This window comes from Puma concolor, unplaced genomic scaffold (assembly GCF_028749965.1).
Source record: "Puma concolor isolate L17-30 unplaced genomic scaffold, mPumCon1.1.hap2 unalloc_scaffold_26, whole genome shotgun sequence".
Lineage (NCBI taxonomy): Eukaryota > Metazoa > Chordata > Mammalia > Carnivora > Felidae > Puma > Puma concolor.
The window spans coordinates 169,161-191,247 of NW_028240232.1; the positions used below are offsets into that span (position 1 = coordinate 169,161).

The 22,087-nt window shown below is 36.6% G+C and overlaps 2 protein-coding genes and 1 long non-coding RNA gene across 3 annotated transcripts in view; 2 read left to right on the forward strand and 1 right to left on the reverse strand.

The window, feature by feature from the left end:
• Positions 1 to 22,087, forward strand: part of LOC147571463 (EF-hand calcium-binding domain-containing protein 13-like) — a 134,212-nt gene that overhangs the window by 80,807 nt on the left and 31,318 nt on the right.
• LOC147571465 (EF-hand calcium-binding domain-containing protein 13-like) lies at positions 616 to 17,002 on the forward strand. Its single transcript, XM_086696338.1, has 7 exons — positions 616 to 992; positions 7,195 to 7,338; positions 7,672 to 7,740; positions 11,179 to 11,319; positions 15,313 to 15,384; positions 16,274 to 16,417; positions 16,869 to 17,002. Exons 1-7 carry the CDS (start codon positions 977 to 979, stop codon positions 16,994 to 16,996), a joined length of 714 nt encoding a protein of 237 aa, XP_086552464.1. The 5' UTR covers positions 616 to 976; the 3' UTR covers positions 16,997 to 17,002.
• Positions 933 to 21,444, reverse strand: LOC147571466 (uncharacterized). Its single transcript, XR_015247357.1, has 2 exons — positions 21,400 to 21,444; positions 933 to 1,240 (listed from the first exon to the last, which is right to left on the reverse strand). It is a non-coding gene; the product is annotated as an uncharacterized LOC147571466 (long non-coding RNA).

Genomic DNA, 22,087 nt, shown 5'->3' on the forward strand with positions numbered 1-22,087 from the left:
TCTGACATTTTGATACTGTTTGGTAGGGACTTCATCTTTAACTGCTTCTTTCTTTTCCTTCACCACCAAATCCTATGCACTGAGTTCCACATCAAGATGCCATCTTTGGTCCTATGGATTTCTAAGCCTTTTTCTTAGATTTCTCCAGAGTAAATTTAGGTGGTTACCATTATCCTAAAAGTAGTGTTTCTTAACCTTTAAAAAAAAAAAATCACTCCCCTAAGGAGACTTTTTAGACGTTTTTGTCGTTTTCACCATCCCACACGCTATGAATGTTTAATGCCAAAAATAAATACTTGCTTATGTACTGTGGCCACAAACCATTGTAATGGCTAAGATTTTTTCCCCTCCAAGAACCTGTTTTCCTTCCTGAAAGCCTATCACCCTCAGTGACAATGCATGTCCTAAAGGTATCTAGAACTTTAGTTTCTGCTTATACTGCTAAACCCTATTTTCTAGAATTTCACTTAGATGTTAACACATTTGTAAGGAATATTGGCCTATAGCCTCTTTGCCTACCCACCATGTGTTTGTTTTGTTTTGCTTTTGTAGTTTTTGGACAAGTAGGAGCTACTGAAGGGTTTTATTCAGAGGAGTAACCAGATTTTTTTTTTTTAAAGAGAAAGACCTCTCTTGCTGCATTGTTTAAAATAAATGGAGAGCAATGAGACTGATGCGATAGATTTTTAGCAATGCTATTGTAATAGCATAGGCATTAACTAATATAGTGATATACTCAAGAAGTATTTGGAAATAATTGAATAGAAATTGATAATCATATGTATGCAGAAGTTAAGGAAGAAGGAACAGTACAGGCTGACCCCCGGGCTTTTCACCTTTGTTATAACTTGACTATTAACTGCTGACAGATTAATTCAGAAGCAGTAATTCCTTCATCTACATTTTACTTTGCATTACAGAAAATGGCAAGATTACCTTTCAAGAATTTTTTATTAAGTTCTGTGATACATTGAACATGCCTAAAGCCTCAGGTGAGTTCCACTTAATATGTATCTACTGGCTCCGTGTGGAAGGACAGGCAGTGGTTTTCATGTTAAAACAACACAGGATTGGGGCGTCTGCGTCACTCAGTCGGTTGAGCAACTGACTCTTGACTTCGGCTCAGGTCATGATTCCAGGGTCATGGGCTCAACCTGCATCCATTCGCGCTGAGTATGAAGCCTGCTTAAGATTTCCTCTCTCCCTTCATCCTTCTCCCCAGCTTGTGCTCTCTCTCTCCCTAAAATAGTAAACAAACAAACAAAATCTTTTAAAAACCACACAGGATTAGATAAAGCACAGGTAAGTAAGAAACAATATAAAGATAAAACAATATAGGGGCACCTTGGTGGCTCAGTTGTTTAAGCGTCAGACTTCGGCTCAGGTCATGATCTTGTGGTCTGTGAGTTGGAGCCCCCCCATCAGGGTCTGTGCTGACAGCTCAGAGCCTGGAGCCTGCTTCGGATTCTGTGTCTCCCTCCCTCACTGCTCCTCCCCCACTCGTACTCGGTTTCCCTGTCTCTCTCTCTGTCAAAAATAAACAAACATTAATTTTTTTTAAAGATGAAACAATACAGTATTAGTTTATATAACTTGTGTTTGAATTATATGGCAAAGACTGCTAAGTTTACCCCAAACTCAAAGTTATGGGTAGTTTTACTTTGATAGTGCTAGAAAAATATTAGATTATATACCGTTCTCTGAGATTATTCACTAGGTATATCTGACCTGAATTTATCAGAATATTATAAACGATGAGAAAATAATTTTTAGAATGCAAATTGGTGCAGCCACTGTGGAAGACAATATGGAGTTTCCTCAAAAAGTTAAAAATAGAACTACCCTATGACCCAGCAATTTCACTACTAGGTATTTACACAAAAGGTACACAAATACTAATTTGAAGGGCCACGTGCACCCTGATGTTTATAGCAGCATTGTCAACAATTGCCAAATTATGGAAAAAACCCAAATGTCCATGGACTGATGAATGAATAAAGAAGTTACGGTGTATGTATATGTATATGTATATGTATATGTATATGTATATGTATATGTAATGGAATATTACTCAGCCATCAAAAGAATGAAATCTTGCCATTTGCAACAATGTGGATGGAACCAGGCTGGATTATGCTAAGCGAGATAAGTCAGGCAGAGAAAGACAAATACCATATGATTTCACACATGTGGAATTTAAGAAACAAAACGGATGAACGTAGGGGAAGGTGGGGGAAAGAGAGAGAAGCAAACCATATAAAGAGTCTTAACTATAGTGAACAAACTGAGGGTTGATGGAGGGAGGTGGCGGGGGATGGGCTAAAAGGATGATGGGTATTAAGGAGGGCATTTGTTACGTTGAACACTGGGTGTCACATGTAAGTGATGAATCACTAAATTCTACTGAAACCAAGAGTACACTATATGTTAACTAACTAGAATTTAAATAAAAATTTGAAAAATAAAAAGAAGACAACTTTAAAACTTTTGACCAACCTAGCAAAGTGGATTTTATACCTATCTTTTCTGTTTTTATGTATTCTCAACTACTCTCTTGACTATATTTTTGAGGAGCAAATTTATATTTATTGCAGTATAACTTGCATGTAGTAAAATTCACCTTTTTTTAGGTATATCGTTTTTTGAATCCTTAAAAATAATGTCATGTAACCATTACTAAACAGCACATAGACTGTATCACCACAGAAGTTTCTTTGTGTCCTTTTGTAGTCCATCCATTTCGCTAACCCTCATTCCTGGTGACCCCCGATCTATTCTTTGACTCTAAAGTTTTGCCTTTTCTAGGATGTCATGTAAATGGAATCAGAACATATGAAGCTCATTTGAGTCTGGCTTCTTTCACATAGCATATTATACTTTACATTCATCAACTTTTTGCATGCAGTGTGTTTATTTTTATTGATGAGTATTATTGCATTACATGAATGTAATGTTTGTGTATTTGCCAATTGATAAACTATTGAAATTTCCTGGGTTTTGGTGATTATGAGTGAAGCTTCTATAAATATTTATGTACAGGTATTTGTGTGGACATATATTTTCATTTCTCCTAGTTGAATACCTAGAAATGGGATTGCTGGGATATATATAATTAAATTGATAGAAACTGCCAAACATCAATTTATGATAGATAACATCCATTGATGATTAAAAACAAACCTCTCAACAAAGTGTGTACAGAAGGAACATACCTCAGCTTAATGAAGACCGTATACGAAAGGCCACATATATGCTCAATGGGGAAAAACTGAAAGCTTTTCTTCTAAGATCAGGAACAAGACAAGGATGCCTATTCTTGCCAGTTTTTTTGTTTTGTTTTGTTTACTAAAATATAGTTTACATAAAATGTTATATTAGTTTCAGGCATACAACATAGTGATTCAATAATTCTATGTATTGCTCACTTCTCACCATGATAAGTGTAGTTATCATCTGTCACAATAAAAGTGTCACAATACAGTGTTATTGACTATGTTCCCTATGCCGTAATTTTTCTCACTATTTTTACTCAACTTGTATTCACAGTATTGGAAGTCCTACTGAGAACAATTAGGCAAGAAAAGGGAACAAAAGTCATCCAAATTGGAAAGAAAGAAGTAAAACTGTTACTATTTGCAGATAACACAATCTTATATGTAGAAAACCCTAAAGGCCCTATTAAAAAAAACTGTTAGAACTAATAAACAAATTCAGTAAAGTTGCACCATATGAAATCCAATAGAAAAACCAGTTGCATTTCTATTTGCTAATAAACTATCAGAAAGAAATTAAGAAAACTATCCCATTACAATTGCATTGAAAAGAACAAAATCCCTAAGAATAAATTTAACCAAGGAGGTGAAAGACCTGTACACTGAAAACTATAAGACATTGAAGAAAGAAATTGAAGATGATGCAAATGAATGGAAAGATATTCCATGCTTGTGGAGTCAAAGAATTAATAACGTTAAAATGTCCATACTACCCAAAGCGATATACGGGCTCACTGCAATCCCTATCAACATTCCAATGGCATTTTTCACACCTAGAACAAACAATCCTAAAATTTGTGTGGAGCCATAGAAAACCCTGATAGCCAAAGCAATCTTGAGAAAGAGCAAAGCTGGAGCCATCATACTTTCTGATTCCAAACTTTATTACAAAAGTATAGTAATCAAAACTCTATGGTATTGGCATAAAAACAGACATCAGTGGAACAGAACGGAGAGCTCAGAAATAAACCCTTGCGTATACGGTCAATTCATTTATGACAAACGAGGCAAGAATATATGGTGGGGAAAGGACAGACTCTTCAATAAGCGGTGTTGGGAAAACTAGACAACCACATGCAAAAGAATGAAACTGGATTCCTATCTTAGACTATGATTAAATACTTGCACTTGTAAGACCTGAAACCATAAAACTCCTGGAAGAGGGGCGCCTGGATGACTCAGGTAATTGTCTGGCTTGGCTCAGGTCATGATCTCGCGGTCTGTGGGCGTCGGGCTCTGTGCTGACAGCTCGGAGCCTGGAGCCTGCTTCGGATTCTGTGTCTCCCTCTCTCTCCTCCCCTCCCCGGCTCATGCTCGCTCGCTCTCTCTCTCTCTCTCTATCTCTCTCTCTGTGTCACAAAAACAAATGAGAAATGTTGAAAAAAAATTTTTTTAACGTTTAAAAAAAATCTAGGAAAAAACATAGGCAGTAAGCTCTCTGACATCCATCTTGGAAAAAATTAAAAAAAAAACAATTTTGTCTATTAATACGATATCATAGGTAAAGTCAAAGAACAAATAACAATATGGTAGAAACTACAATGTATATCACAGAAGAAAAATAGAAAAATGGGCAAAAATCATGGATATATAAATCATAAAAAAGATCTTAAATGGCTTATGAACATATTAAGAGATGTTTGATTTTACTCATAATACGAAATATGCAAATTAAAATGGAGATACAATTTCTCACCCATTAGATTGGCAAAAATTGAAAACCTTCACAGCATACTCTGTTAGGTTGTAGAGAAAAAGACGTTTACCTATAGCTGGTGGGCATTTAACATGCTACCATTCTAATGGAGGGAATTTGGCAATGTCTAACAGAACCACATATGCCTTTACCTTTGGACCCAGCAATCCTGCTTCTAGGAATTTTCCCTGAAGATACCCTCCAACAATGTGAAAATATAGATACATAAGATTATTCATTACAGAATTATTTGAGATGGCAAAATATAATGAAAATACTTAATGTGTAAACATTGGAGGTTAGTTGAATAAACTTTAGTTTCTATGTACAGTAGAGTATTATACAACTATAAAAAAGAATTTTTTAAAAAGGAGTTTCAGGGGTGCCTGCATGACTTGGTCGGTTAGGCGTCCGACTTTGGCTCCGGTCATGATCTCACGGCTCGTGAGTTCAAGCCCCGTGCCAGCCTGGAGTCTGCCTTGGATTCTGTGTCTCCATCTCTCTCTGCCCCTCCCCTACTCATGCTCATGCTTTCTCTCTCTCTCTTTCCAAAATAAACATTAAGAAAAAAGAATTTCATACCTCTGCTTTTTGTACTACTGATTTTATACCTTTCCAGCATTTAAAACTACAAATTTCCCTCTGAGCACTTTCACAGCATCTCACAAAATTTTATATGTTGTGATTTGATAATCACTTATTTAAAATATTTTCTAATTTACCTTGTGATATCTCATTTGAAACATGAGTTATTTAGAAATGTACTATTTAGGGGCACCTGGGTGGCTCAGTTGGTTAAGTGTCCGACTTCGGCTCAGGTCATGATCTCATGGTTCCTGGGTTGGAGCCTCGTGTCGGGCTCTGTGCTGACGGCTCAGAGCCTGGAGCCTGCTTCGGATTCTGTGTCTCCCTCTCTGTCTGCCCCTCTCCCACCCACGCTCTGCCTCTCTCTGTCTCTCAAAAATAAATAAACATTACAAAAATTAAAGAACTATATTATTTAATTTCCAAATATTTGGACATGTGCTAGGGATCTTGTTACTGATTTCTAATTTAATACACCTTGGTCAGAGAATTTATTTCGTACAATTTAAATTCTTTTAAATACATTAAGATTTGGTTTAAAGACTAGCATGTGGTCTACCTAGGTGAATATTCCATGTGCACTTGAAAGAATGTATATTCTGTAGTTGTTGGGTAGTGTTCTATAAATATCATTAGGTTAGATTGTTTGCTAGTTTTGTTGGATATTCTAATTTCTGATTTTTTTTAAACATTAAAATTTTTTTTTGTTTTAATATTTATTTTTGAGAGAGAGAGGGAGAGAGAGAGAGAGAGAGAGAGAGAGAGAGAGAAAGAGAAAGAGAGTACGAGCAGGGGAAGGGCAGAGAGAGAGGGAAACACAGACTCCAAAGCAGGCTCCAGGCTCTGAGCTGTCAGCACAGAGCCCAACACAGGGCTCTAACTCATGAACTGTGAGATCGTGACCTAAGCCAAAGTCAGACACTTAACTGACTGAGCCACCCAGGCGCCCTTAATTCTTACTGATGTTTATTCTAGTTGTTCAATTAATTACTAAGTGCAAGATTTTCAAATCTGCAGTTCTGATTATGGGTTCATGCATTCCTCCCTTTAATTCTGCAAGCTTTTGCTATATTTGGAAGGCTCTTGTTAGATGCATACACATTTGATATTGTTGCAAAATTTAATGTATATGACCTTATGAAATGTACTTTGTCTGTTGCTCTCTTTTGTCTTATTTTTGCTGCTCTTCTGTTTCTTTCCCCCAGTTTCCTTACTTATATTTATACATTTATGTGTACCTATTGTCACCTATTTTAAATTATTTTAGGTACATAAATAAATACAAATACTGCCTTTTCTCTTAAGTATAATTTTATATCTTGGGAGATTTTTTCCCCCACTCTTTTTTAAATATAAAGGAGACGGGTGCCTGGGTGGCTCAGTCGGTTGAGCGTCTGACTTCAACTCAGGTCATGATCTCGCGGTCTGTGAGTTCGAGCCCCGTGTCAGGCTCTGTGCTGACAGCTCAGAGCCTGGAGCCTGCTTCAGATTCTGTGTCTCCCTCTGTCTCTGCCCCTCCCCAGCTCATGCTCTGTCTTTCTCTCTCTCTCTGTCAAAAATAAATAAACATTAAAAAAAATTAAAGTATAAAGGAGAAACATGAAAATTCCTTTCTAAGTGAAGGTGATTATCTCTTCCCAGGAAATAAAAATCAATTTTACAACATCAACATTTACAAAAATGAACTTAAAGACATTCCTGTACTTCAGCAAAATTTAAATGCCATTGGAATCTATCTAACAGATGATAAAATAAAGGAGACTTTGGATAACACTCATCCTAACGGTGAGTAATTATTTCAATTTAAAATAACAAATTTTGCGTATTTCAGAAGTTTCACTCTAAATGCCAAAGGAAATATACTGCCATATATCTTTTAAAAGAGAAATTAAAAATTGTTTCTTGTCTATCAATTTATGGGTTTTTATCAGAGGAATTGATGTTCAAAGTGCATCTCTGACAGCTTTATTTTAGGTCGATTCTGCATATCACACGTGTCACAATAGGATTACCAGTCCTCTCCATTATTTTTGTGTTTATAGCTCTGGTGTTATAACATCAAGTGGTCCTTTTTACAATAATATCTAAATTCTTTCTTTTTTTCTTTTTTAAAAAAAGATGAAGTGGTGAGTTTTAAGGATTTCATCAGAGAATTGGACAACAGTGATGAATTTATCGAGTGCCACAGTAAGTATGAAATTCAAAATGCATATGAACAGGAACTTCATTTTTGGGGGTCGGTGTATGTATAGGTATGTGCGTATATAGACTTTATATATACTCTACCAAACCCCCCTTTTATGCATTTTCTCATTTAAACTCAGTTGATGTTGTAAACTCTAGGTTTTCACACATAGATACATATTTTTCATACTGTAATATTCTTGAATTATTTAAAAAAATTTCTGTTGTCTCTCTTTCTTCCTTGTCATGTGTTTTATTGCTATATTCTTTCTTTTGTCCTTCCTAATGCTGATGGGGTTATCCATCTTATAATCAAAGTAATCAAGTTTGGTTTTTTAAATCACATCTAATGACTTTTCCCCTCTGTATTCTTATCTTTCTTGTTTATTTCTTCATATATATATATTTTTACATTTGCTCTCTATCTCCTTGTGAAAAACATTGGCTAAATGCTTAACTTTTTTCGGTTTGTTTTGACATTTCAGCACAGTTCTATCATGAGGACACTAAAACAGCCTTGGACCACAGACATTGAGATTGAGAATTGTAGTCCTAAAACGGGGGTTTTAAAAGAAGTATTGAAATAAGTGGATTCTCTCTAAAGAATCTGTACTTGGGATGCAGTTCCACTCACTATCTCAGGATAAGTTTGGTGGGAACCTTGACAAATTAATTCTATATTCATTATAGAAGATTATAGATCTATGAATAGCTAAGACCCTTTTGGGAAAAAAAAAGATAAAGATCTTGCTTTGTCACATGTTAGTACATAGCATAATGCTGTTGTAATATAGACCTGTGAAAATAGACCAGTGCATCACAATACAGAACCCGGTAGAGACTTCTATTAATGGGAACTCGGAATGTGATAGAAATGACATCATCAGTTAGTGGGGAAAAGATGTATTATTTAGCTTCTGATTTGAGAAAATTGTCTTACAATGCAGAGAAAATGAAGTAGAATCCCTATGTCATACCATATACAAAAATAACCTTCAAAGAATCAAATGAATGTTAAAATGGATCTCAAAGATTAAACTATAAAGCTGATGGAAGAAAATGTAAGAAAAACTATTGTGCCTTGTGGTTATGGATACCTTCGTAAAGATGTTACTCCCCAAAAGCACAACCATGGGGTAAAAAAGGATTTGATTACATCAAAATTAAGGATTTCTGGTAAATCAAGGACTCTAAAACATGTAACAGACTGGAGAAGAAGATAATTACAAGATAACCAACAAAAAATTAATATCTCAAATATAAGGAAATTCTGCAAATCAACAGTAGAAAGAAAGAAATCAACTGGAAAAATAAGTAAGGATATAAGACTTAGTATACAGGAGGAGAAACCCACATAGCTAAATATGTGTATGAAGAGAGTTGGCAATACTCACAAATTGCTAGTGAGTAGGTAAAGTGGTACAGCATTCCAGATTGCAATCTAGCAGTACTTGTCAAATTCAGTATGCATATTTCTTATGATCCAATAATTCTATTCTCAGATAAATAGCCCAGAGAAGTTTCTTGTAGAGACATGTACAGGGATGCTCCCTGCAACATTATGGGAGGAAAGAAATGAAAACAATCTATGAGTCCACGATTGGGGAAATGGTTGAATAAAATACGGTCCATACATACACGTCATAACAGTAAACTAGATTTACATTTGCACCAGAGAGAGACCTCAGTAACAATACGGTTCCATGAAGAAAGGAAAAAATGGAATAAGTGTATAACAAAGAATGCTTTATATAGGTTGGGTTTCTACTAATGCCCATAAAACACAACCATATTTATATCTATTTCCAGGTAAACACTGAATTCTAAATAGAAAGATGAGATTGAAATAGACGGATTGAAAGAAATTGAGAAAGAGATTGAGATTGAAGTGACAGTATTAACAAAGTTGACTTCAGAAACAGATTAGAGTACTCTGTATCCTAAACACATACACATTCTTTTCAAATACTTATGGAATAGCCACAAAAATAGATGATGTATTTAAGCCACAAATAAAAATTTCAGTGAATTCTAAAAATCAGAAGTCATTCACACCACATAGTCTGACCATGATGTTGTGACATTAAAATTATTTGTGAAAGAAAGGAAAAGTGTTGCTTTTAAGATGAAAAACAAATTGCCTTGTAAGTAATTCCTTGGTTGAAGAATAAAAGAAACCTGAAAGATTTTAGAAATGATGACAGTGAAAGCACTATGTATCAAATCGTGTAGAGTGTGACCAAAACAATCTTACAGGATATTTTATAGCATTAAATGCTTTTATTAGAAAACAAGAAATATCAAAAATAATTTATCTTTTTTTGAGTTTATTTTCGGAGAGAGAGTGCGTATGGGGGGGCGGGGGGGGGGGGAGAGCAGAGAGAGAGAAGGAGAGACAGAATCCCAAGCAGGCTCCTTGCTGTCAGCGCAGCTGACATGATCGTGACCTGGGCCAAAATGAAGAGTGGGACGCTTAACCGACTGAGGCACCCAGGCGCCTCCAGAACAATGTATCTTAAACGTTCAGCTTACAGAGCTAACCAGCAGGATAAACAACAAAAGAGCAGTACAATCCCCCTGAAAAGTGCTAGTCAGGAGCTAACAAAGTGGAAAGTTGAAGTTAGTGAAATAGAACACACACACACGCACGCACGCACGCACACACACACACACACGCACGCACACGCACTTATCCATATAACCAAAAGTTGGTTCTTTCAAAAGACTAATAAAGAACTCTTTAGGAAGTATGATGAAGGGGAAAAAATAGGGAGGACATAATAAAGAAGACAGTTGTAACTTGGATACAAGGGAGATTAAAAGATATAAATGAATAACACTTAAGTTAGTAAAGCAACAAATTATTGGCATGTCATCAACAACACTGTCATTCTTTCCAAATGTTTAGATAAAGACAGAAAGGGCTGCCTTTTTTTAATGTTTGTTTATTTATTTTTGAGAGAGAGAGAGTGAGCGAGCATGAGTAGGGAAGGGGCAGAGAGAGAGAGTGCCAGATCTGAAGCTGGCTCTGCGCTGACAGCACAGCGCCTGATGTGGGGCTCGAGCTCACAAACCGTGAGATCAAGACCTGAGCCAAAGTCAGACACTTAACTGACTGAGCCACCCAAGTGCCCCCTTTTGTTTCCCCATCATGGCACTATTTTCTTAGAGATAATTTTGGTATTTTGTTGTTTTGTTTAGCTTCCTGCGTTGAACTAGTAAGGTAAACTATTTCAGTGTGTCTTGTTTTCTGATATAAGCATTGTAAACCTATAAATGTTGTAGAGCTTTCAGTTTGGAGAATATTTCAGAGAGACAAAAATCTCTCAAGACTGGGTATTCTAGAAAATGAATACATTTCACCCAAATCAAGTTGTTATGTGCGTCTCTGGATAGACTGACCTACTAGATACCTTTGTATTTTGTCATGTCTCTGTTTAGGAATAGAAGATGCATGTAACATTGTTAATAGTGTCTTTGATAGGAAAGTTGAAGTTAAAGACCTTTTATCTGCGTTGGAGGGCCTGGAGAAACCTTTAAATGAAGAAAAACCTGGGGTGTTACTGAACTCTGAAACAGATGGTGAGTTCTTGAGTTACCTCTCAGTTTTCCTGTTTAGACTATATGTGTTCATGCTGGCTCATTTTTTTTTTTTTTTTTTTTTTTTTTTAAGAATACTAATACCATAGGTTTAGGAAGATTGTTATGGGACTGCTATGTTTATAAATTGGTTACTGAGAATTGTTGTAACCCTTTTGGAAAGTGTGTGGATACTCTTCTTTATTTGGAGAAGACTAGTAGAAACAAGTACTGTTTTTATCCAGGTTTTAAAATCGGATACGTCTTGGGGCGCCTGGGTGGCTCAGTCAGTTAAGCGTCCAACTCTTCATTTTGGCTCAGGTCATGATCTCACGGTTTGAGATCACGATCTCACAGTGCTCTGCACTGACAGACGGAGCCTGCCTGGGATTCTCTCTCTCTCTTTGCTCTCTGCCCTTCCCCTGTTCTCTCCCTCTCTCTCTCCCTCTCAAACATAAATAAATAACCATTTAAAAAATGTTTAAAAAGATGTTTTCAAACATTTTAAAAAATAAATAAAATCAGATACTTCTTTTTTAAAGATTTTTAAAAATGTTTTTATTTATTTTTGAGGGAGAGAGAGTGGAGGAGGGTCAGAGAGAGGGAACACAGAGTCTGAAGCAGGCTCCAGGCTCTAAGGTGTCAGCACAGAGCCTGACGCGGGGCTCAAACTCATGGACCATGAGATTATGACCTGAGCCGAAGTCAGACGCTTGACGACTGAGCCACCCAGGCGCCCCATCTTTTTTCTTTTTAGGTCATTTATGCTAGTGGTTTGTCAATTTTAATAACTCTTAACTAATTCCTGGCTTTCTGATCCTCTCTATCGTGTGTGTTTATTGTTTCCTCGATTTATGTTTTCATCTGTATCATTTTCTTCTCTACCATTGATTTTGTGACATTTTGTATATATATTTCACATATAGAATGAAATGATCACAACGATAGATCTAGTTAACACGTCACCATGCATAGTTAAAAGAAGGGGTTTTTTTCTTATGTTGAGAAATTTTAAGATTTACTCTCTGAGCAACCTGCAAATATGCAATACAGTATATTTTTGGATATATATGTATTTTCTATTCTTTTAATTTCACTCTTTCTGTACTCTTCTAAAAAAAGATAAATTTGAAAACATGTAAGGGAAACTAAAATTTGAAAAGAAAGAAACAGGACATAAAGAAATTAAAACTATAATAAAATTAATTAGCAGACAACAATATTAGCAGATTAAACATGGGTGAAGAGAGAAATATGAAGTGCAAAGGAGTTTGAAGAAATTATACAGAATGCAGCATAGAAAGACAGAGTTGGAATATAGGAAAGAGGTTAGGGGCGCTGGGGTGGCTCAGTTGATTGAGCATCAGATTTCTGCTCAGGTCATGATCTTGTGGTTTGTGAGTTAGAGCCCTGCATTGGGCTCACTGCTGGAAGCATGGAGCCCTCTTCAGATCCTCTGTCTCCCTCTCTGCACATCTCCTACTCTCTCTCTCCCCCACATAAATAAACATTAAAAAAAAGAAGAAGAAGAAGAAGCTAAAAGGAAGGCAGAATGAAGAGGTCTACTTATTATGGCAATCAGTTTGAAATATATATGTGTATCTCTGATTACGTTATATATTAGTTACAACTAATATAATGTTCCATCTCAGTAAAGCTAGAAAAAGAAAGAATGAAAAGATGTGATATATATCCACACAGGAGAGAAGAGACAGAGTGGTTGCAGAGAAAATATTTGGAGAACTATAGCTGAGAATTTTCCAGAATGAGAAAGACCTAAACCTACCAATACAAGAATTCCAGTGAATCCCACATAGGATGAAAGGAAATCCATACGTAGGGTTATCATGATGAAACTGTGACATACCAAAGAGAAAGAAAAATCTTAAAGGTAGCTAGAGAGAAAAGTCAGATTATCTATAAAGGAGGAACTGTTTCTTATTCTTGATATTTTTTTCTGGGTCTTGAAATCTAGAGAAACATTTTTGTAAATTGAGGATAACCACCCCACGTTCCCCTCCACTTTGGGAGGAACTTAGGCTTTGTCTGAGCCTTTGAAAGTACAAACTAAAATTCATCCAATTTTGTTTTGTTTTAGTTTTGTGTTTGGCAAACACTCTTTGGGTAAAAACAGTCGCCGTGTTTCTGGATTACAGCCTTTCATCAGTTGTTTGGTCTGGGAATTTCTTACTTTCTTGGCAGCACATTGATGAATTCAAGATTTAAAAAAAATTTTTTTTTTTTTAACATTTATTTTTGAGACAGAGAGAGACAGAACATGAGTCGGGGAGGGTCAGAAAGAGAGAGGGAGACACAGAATCTGAAACAGGCTCCAGACTCCAAGCTATCGGCACAGAGCCCGACGCGGGGCTCGAACTCACGGACTGTGAGATCGTGACCTGTGCCGGAGTCGGACGCTTAACCGACTGAGCCACCCAGGCGCCCCAAGATTTTTTTTTATAGCAATAATTTTATTTAGAATTTTTAGTTGTTTTTAGTAGGAGGGCTGATCCAGATATCTAGCTACTAAATACCAGAAATTGAAATCATTTTTTTCTTTCAATTAAATTAAATCAGACCCTGGGGGCAGGGTGGTTGATTACTGGCACCCTCTCCCATTCCAAAGTCACACCATAATGTGGGAGACAGAGGTAAAACTTCCTTGCATTGTGTTTCTACTGACGCTTTGTTGTTGGAGCCTGTGGTAATCCTGCATCTGTGTGAAGGGAAGCTCCCACAGGGTAATTCTCACTCTTTCCCATCAAACCTCTAGTCTCTCAACCCCTCCCTGTCCCTCTCTTTCCTTCTGTCTCTGTCTCCAGACAAACTCTGCCTCTCTATTTAGGCATTTGGCATATTTTCTTCAATGACTCTAGGTTTTTGCAAACACAGTCCCTACAAAAACTCTCAGTCTACAAAAATCTCAGGAGTGAGGAAATATTTAAGGCCAAGCTAACTGCTTCGAATAGGAAAGATGGGTCAAATTATCCTGCCACTTCAAGAGGTATAGTGCCATAGCTCCAATATTTGCTATTTAGATAAATTACAATAGACTTCAATAGAGAAGGGTAACTTTTGAATCAGGCTCTGCAGAGTCCGCTAACTCAAATGCCTGCAGTAGCCAGGCACGTAATGCAAAATTAATAAAATGAGTTGGTTATAAGACAAAAGGAAGGGGTGTGGACTGTAAGGTAACTTGAGAGCATGTGTCCTAGATGAAGATAGTTAAATTCAAATGGAAAGAAAACCCCACCACTCCCTAGGACAATGAACATGACTGAATCTCAGCTATATTCAGTCTGTGGGCTACCAGCCTATGATCCCTGAAGCAGGCTTCTGTAGGAGTGGGAACACAATCTTTTCCTTCTACCCTTCTAGGTTCCCAGCTGGAGCCCTGTAACAAAAGACAGATCAACAAGAGAAAAGCATTCAAATTTAATATAAATTTTACATGAAAGGGGAATATTCATAAGGAGTTGTTAAACCTTGGTGTTTAATGTTTTGGTGTTAGCTTTGATGAAGCGTGGAAAGTGGTAGAAAACTGTGATGGGACAAAATGATATGAGCTGAGGGTGGTCAACCAGGGGAAACTTAGTAAGGTCTGTTCGTTCAGATTCCTCTTGGTGTCCCTCCAACCCTCAGTCTTCAGAGATAAGGATGCACCCTCCCTCTGGGTATAGCAAGGGCATCTCTCACATGAGTGTCTTATGACCTGCCTCGGGGCAGGGGATGGGGAGGTCTGAATCCTAACTGTACCTTGCAATTCCCAGATTGTGTTTCCTTGCATTCCCTGTTTGTGTGTGTGTGTGTGTGTGTGTGTGTGTGTGTGTGTGTGTGTGTGTGTGTACACGCACATGCTCATAATCTAAGTGTATTTCTTACCATGCATTATGGTCACAGAAGTTTGAAAGCTGAATGAAATTGAAACAATACCAGATCCCTGCTTTCATGAGCTTAAAATCTATTTAAATTCCATTTTGTTTCTTAACTTTGCAGAAAGTAAAAAGATCTTAAAAGATGTAACTGATGTTTTCACTAATTCACCTAAACCATCAACACCATTCAATAGTAAGTATAGTAAAAGAATGAAAATTAAAAGTAAATTTCTAAGATAATTCAATGGTATTCTTTTTCTAAAATATGGTTTGTTTTCCCCTGTATTTTTAATTCCTTAAGTTTTCTTTTTAATGTATCAAGATGTTATAATCTGCTTTCTTATTCCTTATCATATTTAATCTGTGCTTTGACTGTAATGAATTATTTAGAATTACATTCCTAGAATATGCTTTCTTAAAGCGAAATAGTTTGTCTCAGTATATGCTCCAGTATAAGGTACACATTTTCTCCCCTGGTGAATCTAATACAATTTTCTCTCACCTCCAATAATTTCCATATGCTTCTTTTTCTCACCTATAGTGAAATGTTAAAAAAAAGTACAAAAAAAAAAAAAAAAAGGATTTACTGCATGTAATACTAGTAGGTAGGCTAGCAAGAAAGAGAGGCTTTCTAATGCCTAGGATAGGGTGTGGCTGTTTTTCAGTGCATAACAGATTTATATTTTTCAGTTTTCCTTTTGCCAACTAGCTGGGTTCTATTTTTGATATTTGACTTCATTCCAAGAGCTATTTATTATCAAGCTGTTCTTGAAATGCTTTACAGTCTCTGAAAGACTGGAGCATGTAGTAGAAAAACCTTTGAGGAGAAATAGTTAATAAATAAAAGCAAACTTGTACAAAAATGTTGCAGAAACTCAACTTTTAGCTGGCTAGGGGTATGTTAAATTTTGCTTATTGTTTAAGTGACTTCTGAAAACAAAGCCCACTGACATGTTTTGAAAGCCCTCTAACTCAGAATTCCTTTTGTAATGCATCTACTCTGTGCAGGTTAGGGTGTTAAGTCTAAAAAAGGGCTTTGCCTCAACTTCCTCATCAGTTCTCTATTCTTGACATGTCTACAGATTTATTTAAAGAGATTACAACTCTTGATAAGATCAGAAATGATAAGATGCCTATAAATGAGCTGAGGTCCCAACTCCGGAAGGCTAGAATTCCATTAAGCAACAAGACGTTCCAGGAAATTCTGGGTCAAGCATCTATTGATGGTGAGTCCTTTTTAAAAGAACAATCTCTGTTGAAGTCCTAGTTTTACTGTGTGCTTGGGATATGTTTTATATATGTATGTTTTAGATAAACTAGGTCTTAGAAACATAATGAGAATGTAGGCATACTGAGAACAAATTAAAATTAATATTTTTTTACTCTTGGAAGTATTTTTAAGAGTCACCCTCTGTCTGACATCACATTTGTAAAATGTATACATCAATATTTAATTAAGACAAATAATACGGTTAGAATTTTTTCTTGTTTTAAGGGAATAGATTCGTGGTAAAATTATTTTAAATTGATTAGTTTTTATCTGGCTAATTTTCAGACATTAACAAAATTTGCCCCCCCCCCCCCCCACACACACCATTCCCTGTCATGGTTATTTTAATGATGATTATTCACATTGACACCTTTGCCATTTTGTAATCCTTATACTTTACTTTTTAGAAAATAGTGAAGTAAGTCTCAAACAAATGTTGGAGGCTTTGAACACAAATAAGCCAGCTCCTGAATTTGAAGGTGGGTCATATTTCCCATTGCCTTTTGTTATTATTAAACAGTATTGTGAGCTATAAATGATATTCAAAAGCTGTATATTTTTATAATTAAAAGTACACAGTTTGACATATGCACACACCTATAAACCTGTCATCACAATCAAGGTAATGAACACATCCCTGACCTGCAAAACTGCCTCATGCTCCTCTGTAATCTCTCCTGCCTTTTTCCCATCCTGTTCCTCATCCGTAGGCAACCACTGATCTGCTTTTTGCCAGTATAGATCCATTGGCATTTACCAGACTTTTATAAAATGGGTATATTCTTTTTTGCAAGATGCTTTCATTCAGCATAATTATTTTGAGATTCATCCACGTAGCATGTATCAGCAGTTCATTCTTATTTATTACTGGCATAGCACTCCATTTTACTGATACACTGGTTTATCTACTTACCTGGTGAGGCTCGTTAGGCTATTTCCAGTTTGGGGCTCTTATAAATAAAGCTGTTATGAACAGTTGTGTACAATTTATTGTATGAATGTATGCTTTTCCTTTCTCTTGAGTAGTTACCAAAGATTGGCTGGTTCACATGGTAGGTGTATGTTTAACGTTTTAAGAAACTGCAAACGGTTTCCAGAGTGGCCACACCATTTTACATTTCCACCAGCAGTGTATGAAGAGGTCCAATTCCTCCATATCCTCGGGAGTGCTTGGTGTAGTCAGTCTTTTTAATTTTAATCATTCTAATAAGTGTGTAGTAGTATCTCATTGTGGTTTTAATTTGTGTTTCCTCACTGATTAATGATGTTGAGCATCTTCTCCTGTGCTTATTTGTCATCTGTGTATCTTCTTTATAAAGTGTCTATGCAGAGCTTTTGCCCGCTTTTAAAGTTGGATGGGTTTTGGGGCACCTGGGTGGCTCAGTCGGTTAAGCCGCCGACTTCGGCTCAGGTCATGATCTCGCGGTTCGTGAGTTCAAGCCCCGAGTCGGGCTCTGTGCTGACAGCTCAGAACCTGGAGCGTGTTTCGGATTCTGTGTCTCCCCTTCTCTCTCTGACCCTCCCCCGTTCATGCTCTGTCTCTCTCTGTCTCAAAAATAAATAAACGTTAAAAAAAATAATACAAAAAAATAAAGTTGGATGGGTTTTTTTTGTATTTCTGTTTGTATTCTGGATACATGTCCTTTATGAGATATATACTTAGCAAATATTTTCTCCGAGTCTTCTACTGAGCACATTTTTCTCTGAGTGTCTTCATTTTCTTAAGTGTCTTTAGAAGAGCATTAGTTTTAATTTTGATGAAGTCCAGTTAGTTTTTTTTTTCTTTTACATATTGTGCTTTTGGTGTCACATGTATGAAAACTTTGCCTCACCCAAGGTTACAAATGTTTTATTATATGTTTTCTTCTAAAAGTTTTATGGGTTTTGGTTTTGCATTAAAAAATATTTTTTTAATATTTTTATTTATTTTTGAGAGAGAGAGAGAGAGAGAGAGAGAGAGAGAGAAAGCACAAGTGGGGGAGGGGCAGAGAGAGAGGGCGACAGAATCCAAAGCAAGACTCCAGGCTCTGAGCTATCAGCACAGAGCCTGAGGCGGGGCTCAAACTCACCGGGAGATCATGACCTGAGCTGAAGTTGGCTGCTTAACTGACTGAGCCACCCTGGCACCTCTGGTTTTGTATTTTAGCTCTGTGATCTATTTTGAGTTAATCTTTGTATGTGGAATAAAGTATGGATCAGAGTTCCTTTTTGTTTTGTTTTGTTTTTGCATATGGACCTTCATTTGTTCCAGCACCACTGTTGAAAAGATTGTATTTTCTCTATACTTTCTATACTGAAATTCCTTTGTAGTTTTGTAACAAATCATATAAATATACATATATATTTATTTCCTGGATTCTCTCTTCTGTTTTCAATATAAAGTAATACACCAGTAAAGAAAGTGGTGAAAATGAATAAGAGAATATGATAAAAATAATTTGTAATAACATTAGTCAATACTTTTATATATCTAGCACATCCAATTATCCTAGTTCTTTTTTCTCTGCATCCATTGTGCAAATTGACACTAGACACTTCAAACTAGATCCATACTTAGAGTCTGTGAAAACTTCGTACAGTGTTCATTAAAGAAGGATGTAAATACGACTGTCAAAACCACAGAAAGTTCAGAGCCATGTCGAGAAAGAAGTTGCTGCAGCTGAGGTTAAACAGGTTGTTTGTTGCCTGTTTTCTCCTCTATGGTTTTGATGGTTTCCTGGCTCACATTTAGGTCTTTCACCCGCTTTGAGTTTATTTTTGTGTATGGTGTGAGAGAGTGGTCCAGTTTCCTTCTTCTGCATGTTACTGTCCAGTTCTCCCAGCACCATTTGCTAAAGAGACTGTCTTTTTTCCATTGGATACTCTTTCCTGCTTCGTCAAAGATTAGTTGGCCATACATTTGGGGGCCCGATTCTAGGTTCTGTATTCTATTCCATTGGTCTATGTGTCTGTTTTTGTGCCAATACCATACTGTCTTGATGATTACAGCTTTGTAGTAGAGCCTGAAGTCTGGGATTGTGATGCCTCCTGCTTTGGTTTTCCTGTTCAACATTACTTTGGCTATTTGGGGTCTTGTGTGGTTCCCTACAAATCGAAACATTGTTTCCTCTAGCTCTGAGAAGAATGCTGGTGCAATTTTGATTGGGATTGCCTTGAATGTGTAGATTGCTTTGGGTAATATCGACATTTTAACAGTATTTGTTTTTCCAATCCATGAGCGTGGAATGTTTTTCCACTTCTTTGTGTCTTCTTCAAGTTCTTTCACAAGTTTTCTATAGTTTTCAGCATATAGATCTTTTACATCTTTGGTTAGGTTTATTACTAGGTATTTTATGGTTCTTGGTGCAATTGTAAATGGGATTGATTTCTTGTTTTCTCTTTCTGTTGTTTCATTGTTGGTGTATAGAAATGCAACCAATTTCTGTACATTGATTTTATATCCTGTGACTTTACTGAATTCATGTATCCGTTCTAGCAGCTTTTTGGTGGAGTTTTTTGTGTTTTCCATGTAGTGTATCATGTCATCTGCAAAAAGCCAAAGATTGACTTCTTCTTAGCCAATGTGGGTGCCTTTTATTTCATTTGCTGTCTGATTGCTTAAGCTAGGACTTCCAACACTCTGTTAAATAACAGTGATGAGAGTTCCAAAAGCAAGGGAAATAAAAGCAAAAATGAACTATTGGGACCTCATCAAAATAAAAAGCTTCTGTACAGCAAAGGAAACAATCAACAAAACTGAAAGGCAACTGATGGAATGGGAGGAAGATATTTGCAAATGACATATCGGATAAGGAGCTAGTATCCAAAATCTATAAAGAAGTTACCAAACTCAACACATGAAAAACAAATAATCCTGTGAAGAAACAGGCAGAAGACACAAACAGACACTTTTCCAAAGAAGACATCCAGATGGCCAACAGACACATGAAAAGATGCTTAACATCACTCATCATCAGGGAAATATAAATCAAAACCACACTGAGATACCACCTCACACAGGTCAGAGTGGCTAAAATTAACAACTCAGGAAACAACAGATGTGGGTGAGGATGTGGAGAAATGGGAACTCTCTTGCACTTGTTGGTGGGAATGAAAAGTGGTGCAGCCTCTCTGGAAAACAGTGTGGAGGTTCCTCAAAAAATTAAAAGCAGAATACCCTATGACCCAGCAATAGCACTACTAGGAATTTATCCAAAGGATACAGGAGTGCTGATTCATAGGGGCAAATGTACCCCAATGTTTATAGCAGCACTATCAACAATAACTAAATTATGCTGATTCATAGGGGTAAATGTACCCCAATGTTTATAGCAGCACTATCAACAATAACTAAATTATGGAAATAGCCCAAATGTCCATCAACGGATGAATGGATAAAGAAGATGTGGTTTATATATACAGTGGACTACTACTCGGTAACGAAAACGAATGAAATCTGGCCATTTGCAACAACGTGGATGGAACTGGAGGGTATTATGCTAAGTGGAATAAGTCAGTCAAGGAAAGAGAGATATATGTGTACACTCATGTGTGGAATTTGAGAAACTTAACAAGAGATCATAGGGGAAGGGAAAGGGAAAAAATAGTTTCAAACAGAGAGGGAGGCAAGCCATAAGAGACTCTTAAATACACAGAACAAACTAAGGATTTATGGGGGGGTGGGGATCAGGGGAAAGTGGGTGATGGGCATTGAGGAGGGTACTTATTGGGATGAGCACTGTATGTTGTTGTATGTAAGCGATGAATCATGGATTCTACTCCTGAAGCCAAGAGTACACTGTATACATTGAATGTTAGCTAACTTGACAATAAATTATATTAAAAGAAAAACACACACAGAGAAAGTTGTCCTCTCTCTTTTCTTACAGCTTCTTAAGTTATGAAGGTAAAACAAAATGCAATTAGAATAATCCACTAGGATCTTTATTTGCCACCTACCATTCTCTGAATGCCTGCTGATCAAAGTTTTTAACTGCAGATTTTTCTTGATAGACTGGAATGAGGAAAGTTTCTGTCTGCTGTCAATGCTCCAGCTGCCACAGGGGGATAAATGTAGAACCGGTCAAATTAAAATTTGGCAATATGGAAGTAAAAAAATGTATCTGATCTGTCCCAAAGAGTTGTTATTTGCATGGAAATAAAATCATCAGTTCATTTGAATTCACTGAATTCATTGAATCACATTCAATATATCGCACATTGAATTCATTGAACCACATTCAATATATCACACAAAAAGGAAATACTGTGTTTGAGGGCATGGAGTGGACACGGAGTTGAAGATGTGCAGTAGACAATGGTCTAGCCTAGAAATAGAAACTTGAGAGTCAGCAACATACAGTTTGTAGTGACAAGAGAATTCAGGAATGGTTTATAGAGTGCAACAAGAAGAGGGCCAAGGACACTGAAATGCTAACATTTAAGTAATGGTGGAGAAAGAATAGTTTATAAAGGACGTAACAGGAAGTAACTAGAACGAACGGTAGGAGAGAAACCAAAAGAAAGCTATAGCAACAAAACAAAGAGAAAAAAGAGTTTGAAGGAGGAAAGTATTAGATAAGACCAACAAATTAAGAAGTATTCATTAATTTGGGAATGAAAGAGGAAAGTATTAAATAAGACCCCA

What these genes read in the sequence shown, in the direction of transcription:
- LOC147571465 (XM_086696338.1), top strand. An exon ending in ACTGAACTCTGAAACAGATG is followed by an intron (nt 11,320 to 15,312) that starts GTGAGTTCTTGA and finishes TTAACTTTGCAG; the next exon opens with AAAGTAAAAAGATCTTAAAA. An exon ending in GGGTCAAGCATCTATTGATG is followed by an intron (nt 16,418 to 16,868) that starts GTGAGTCCTTTT and finishes TTTACTTTTTAG; the next exon opens with AAAATAGTGAAGTAAGTCTC.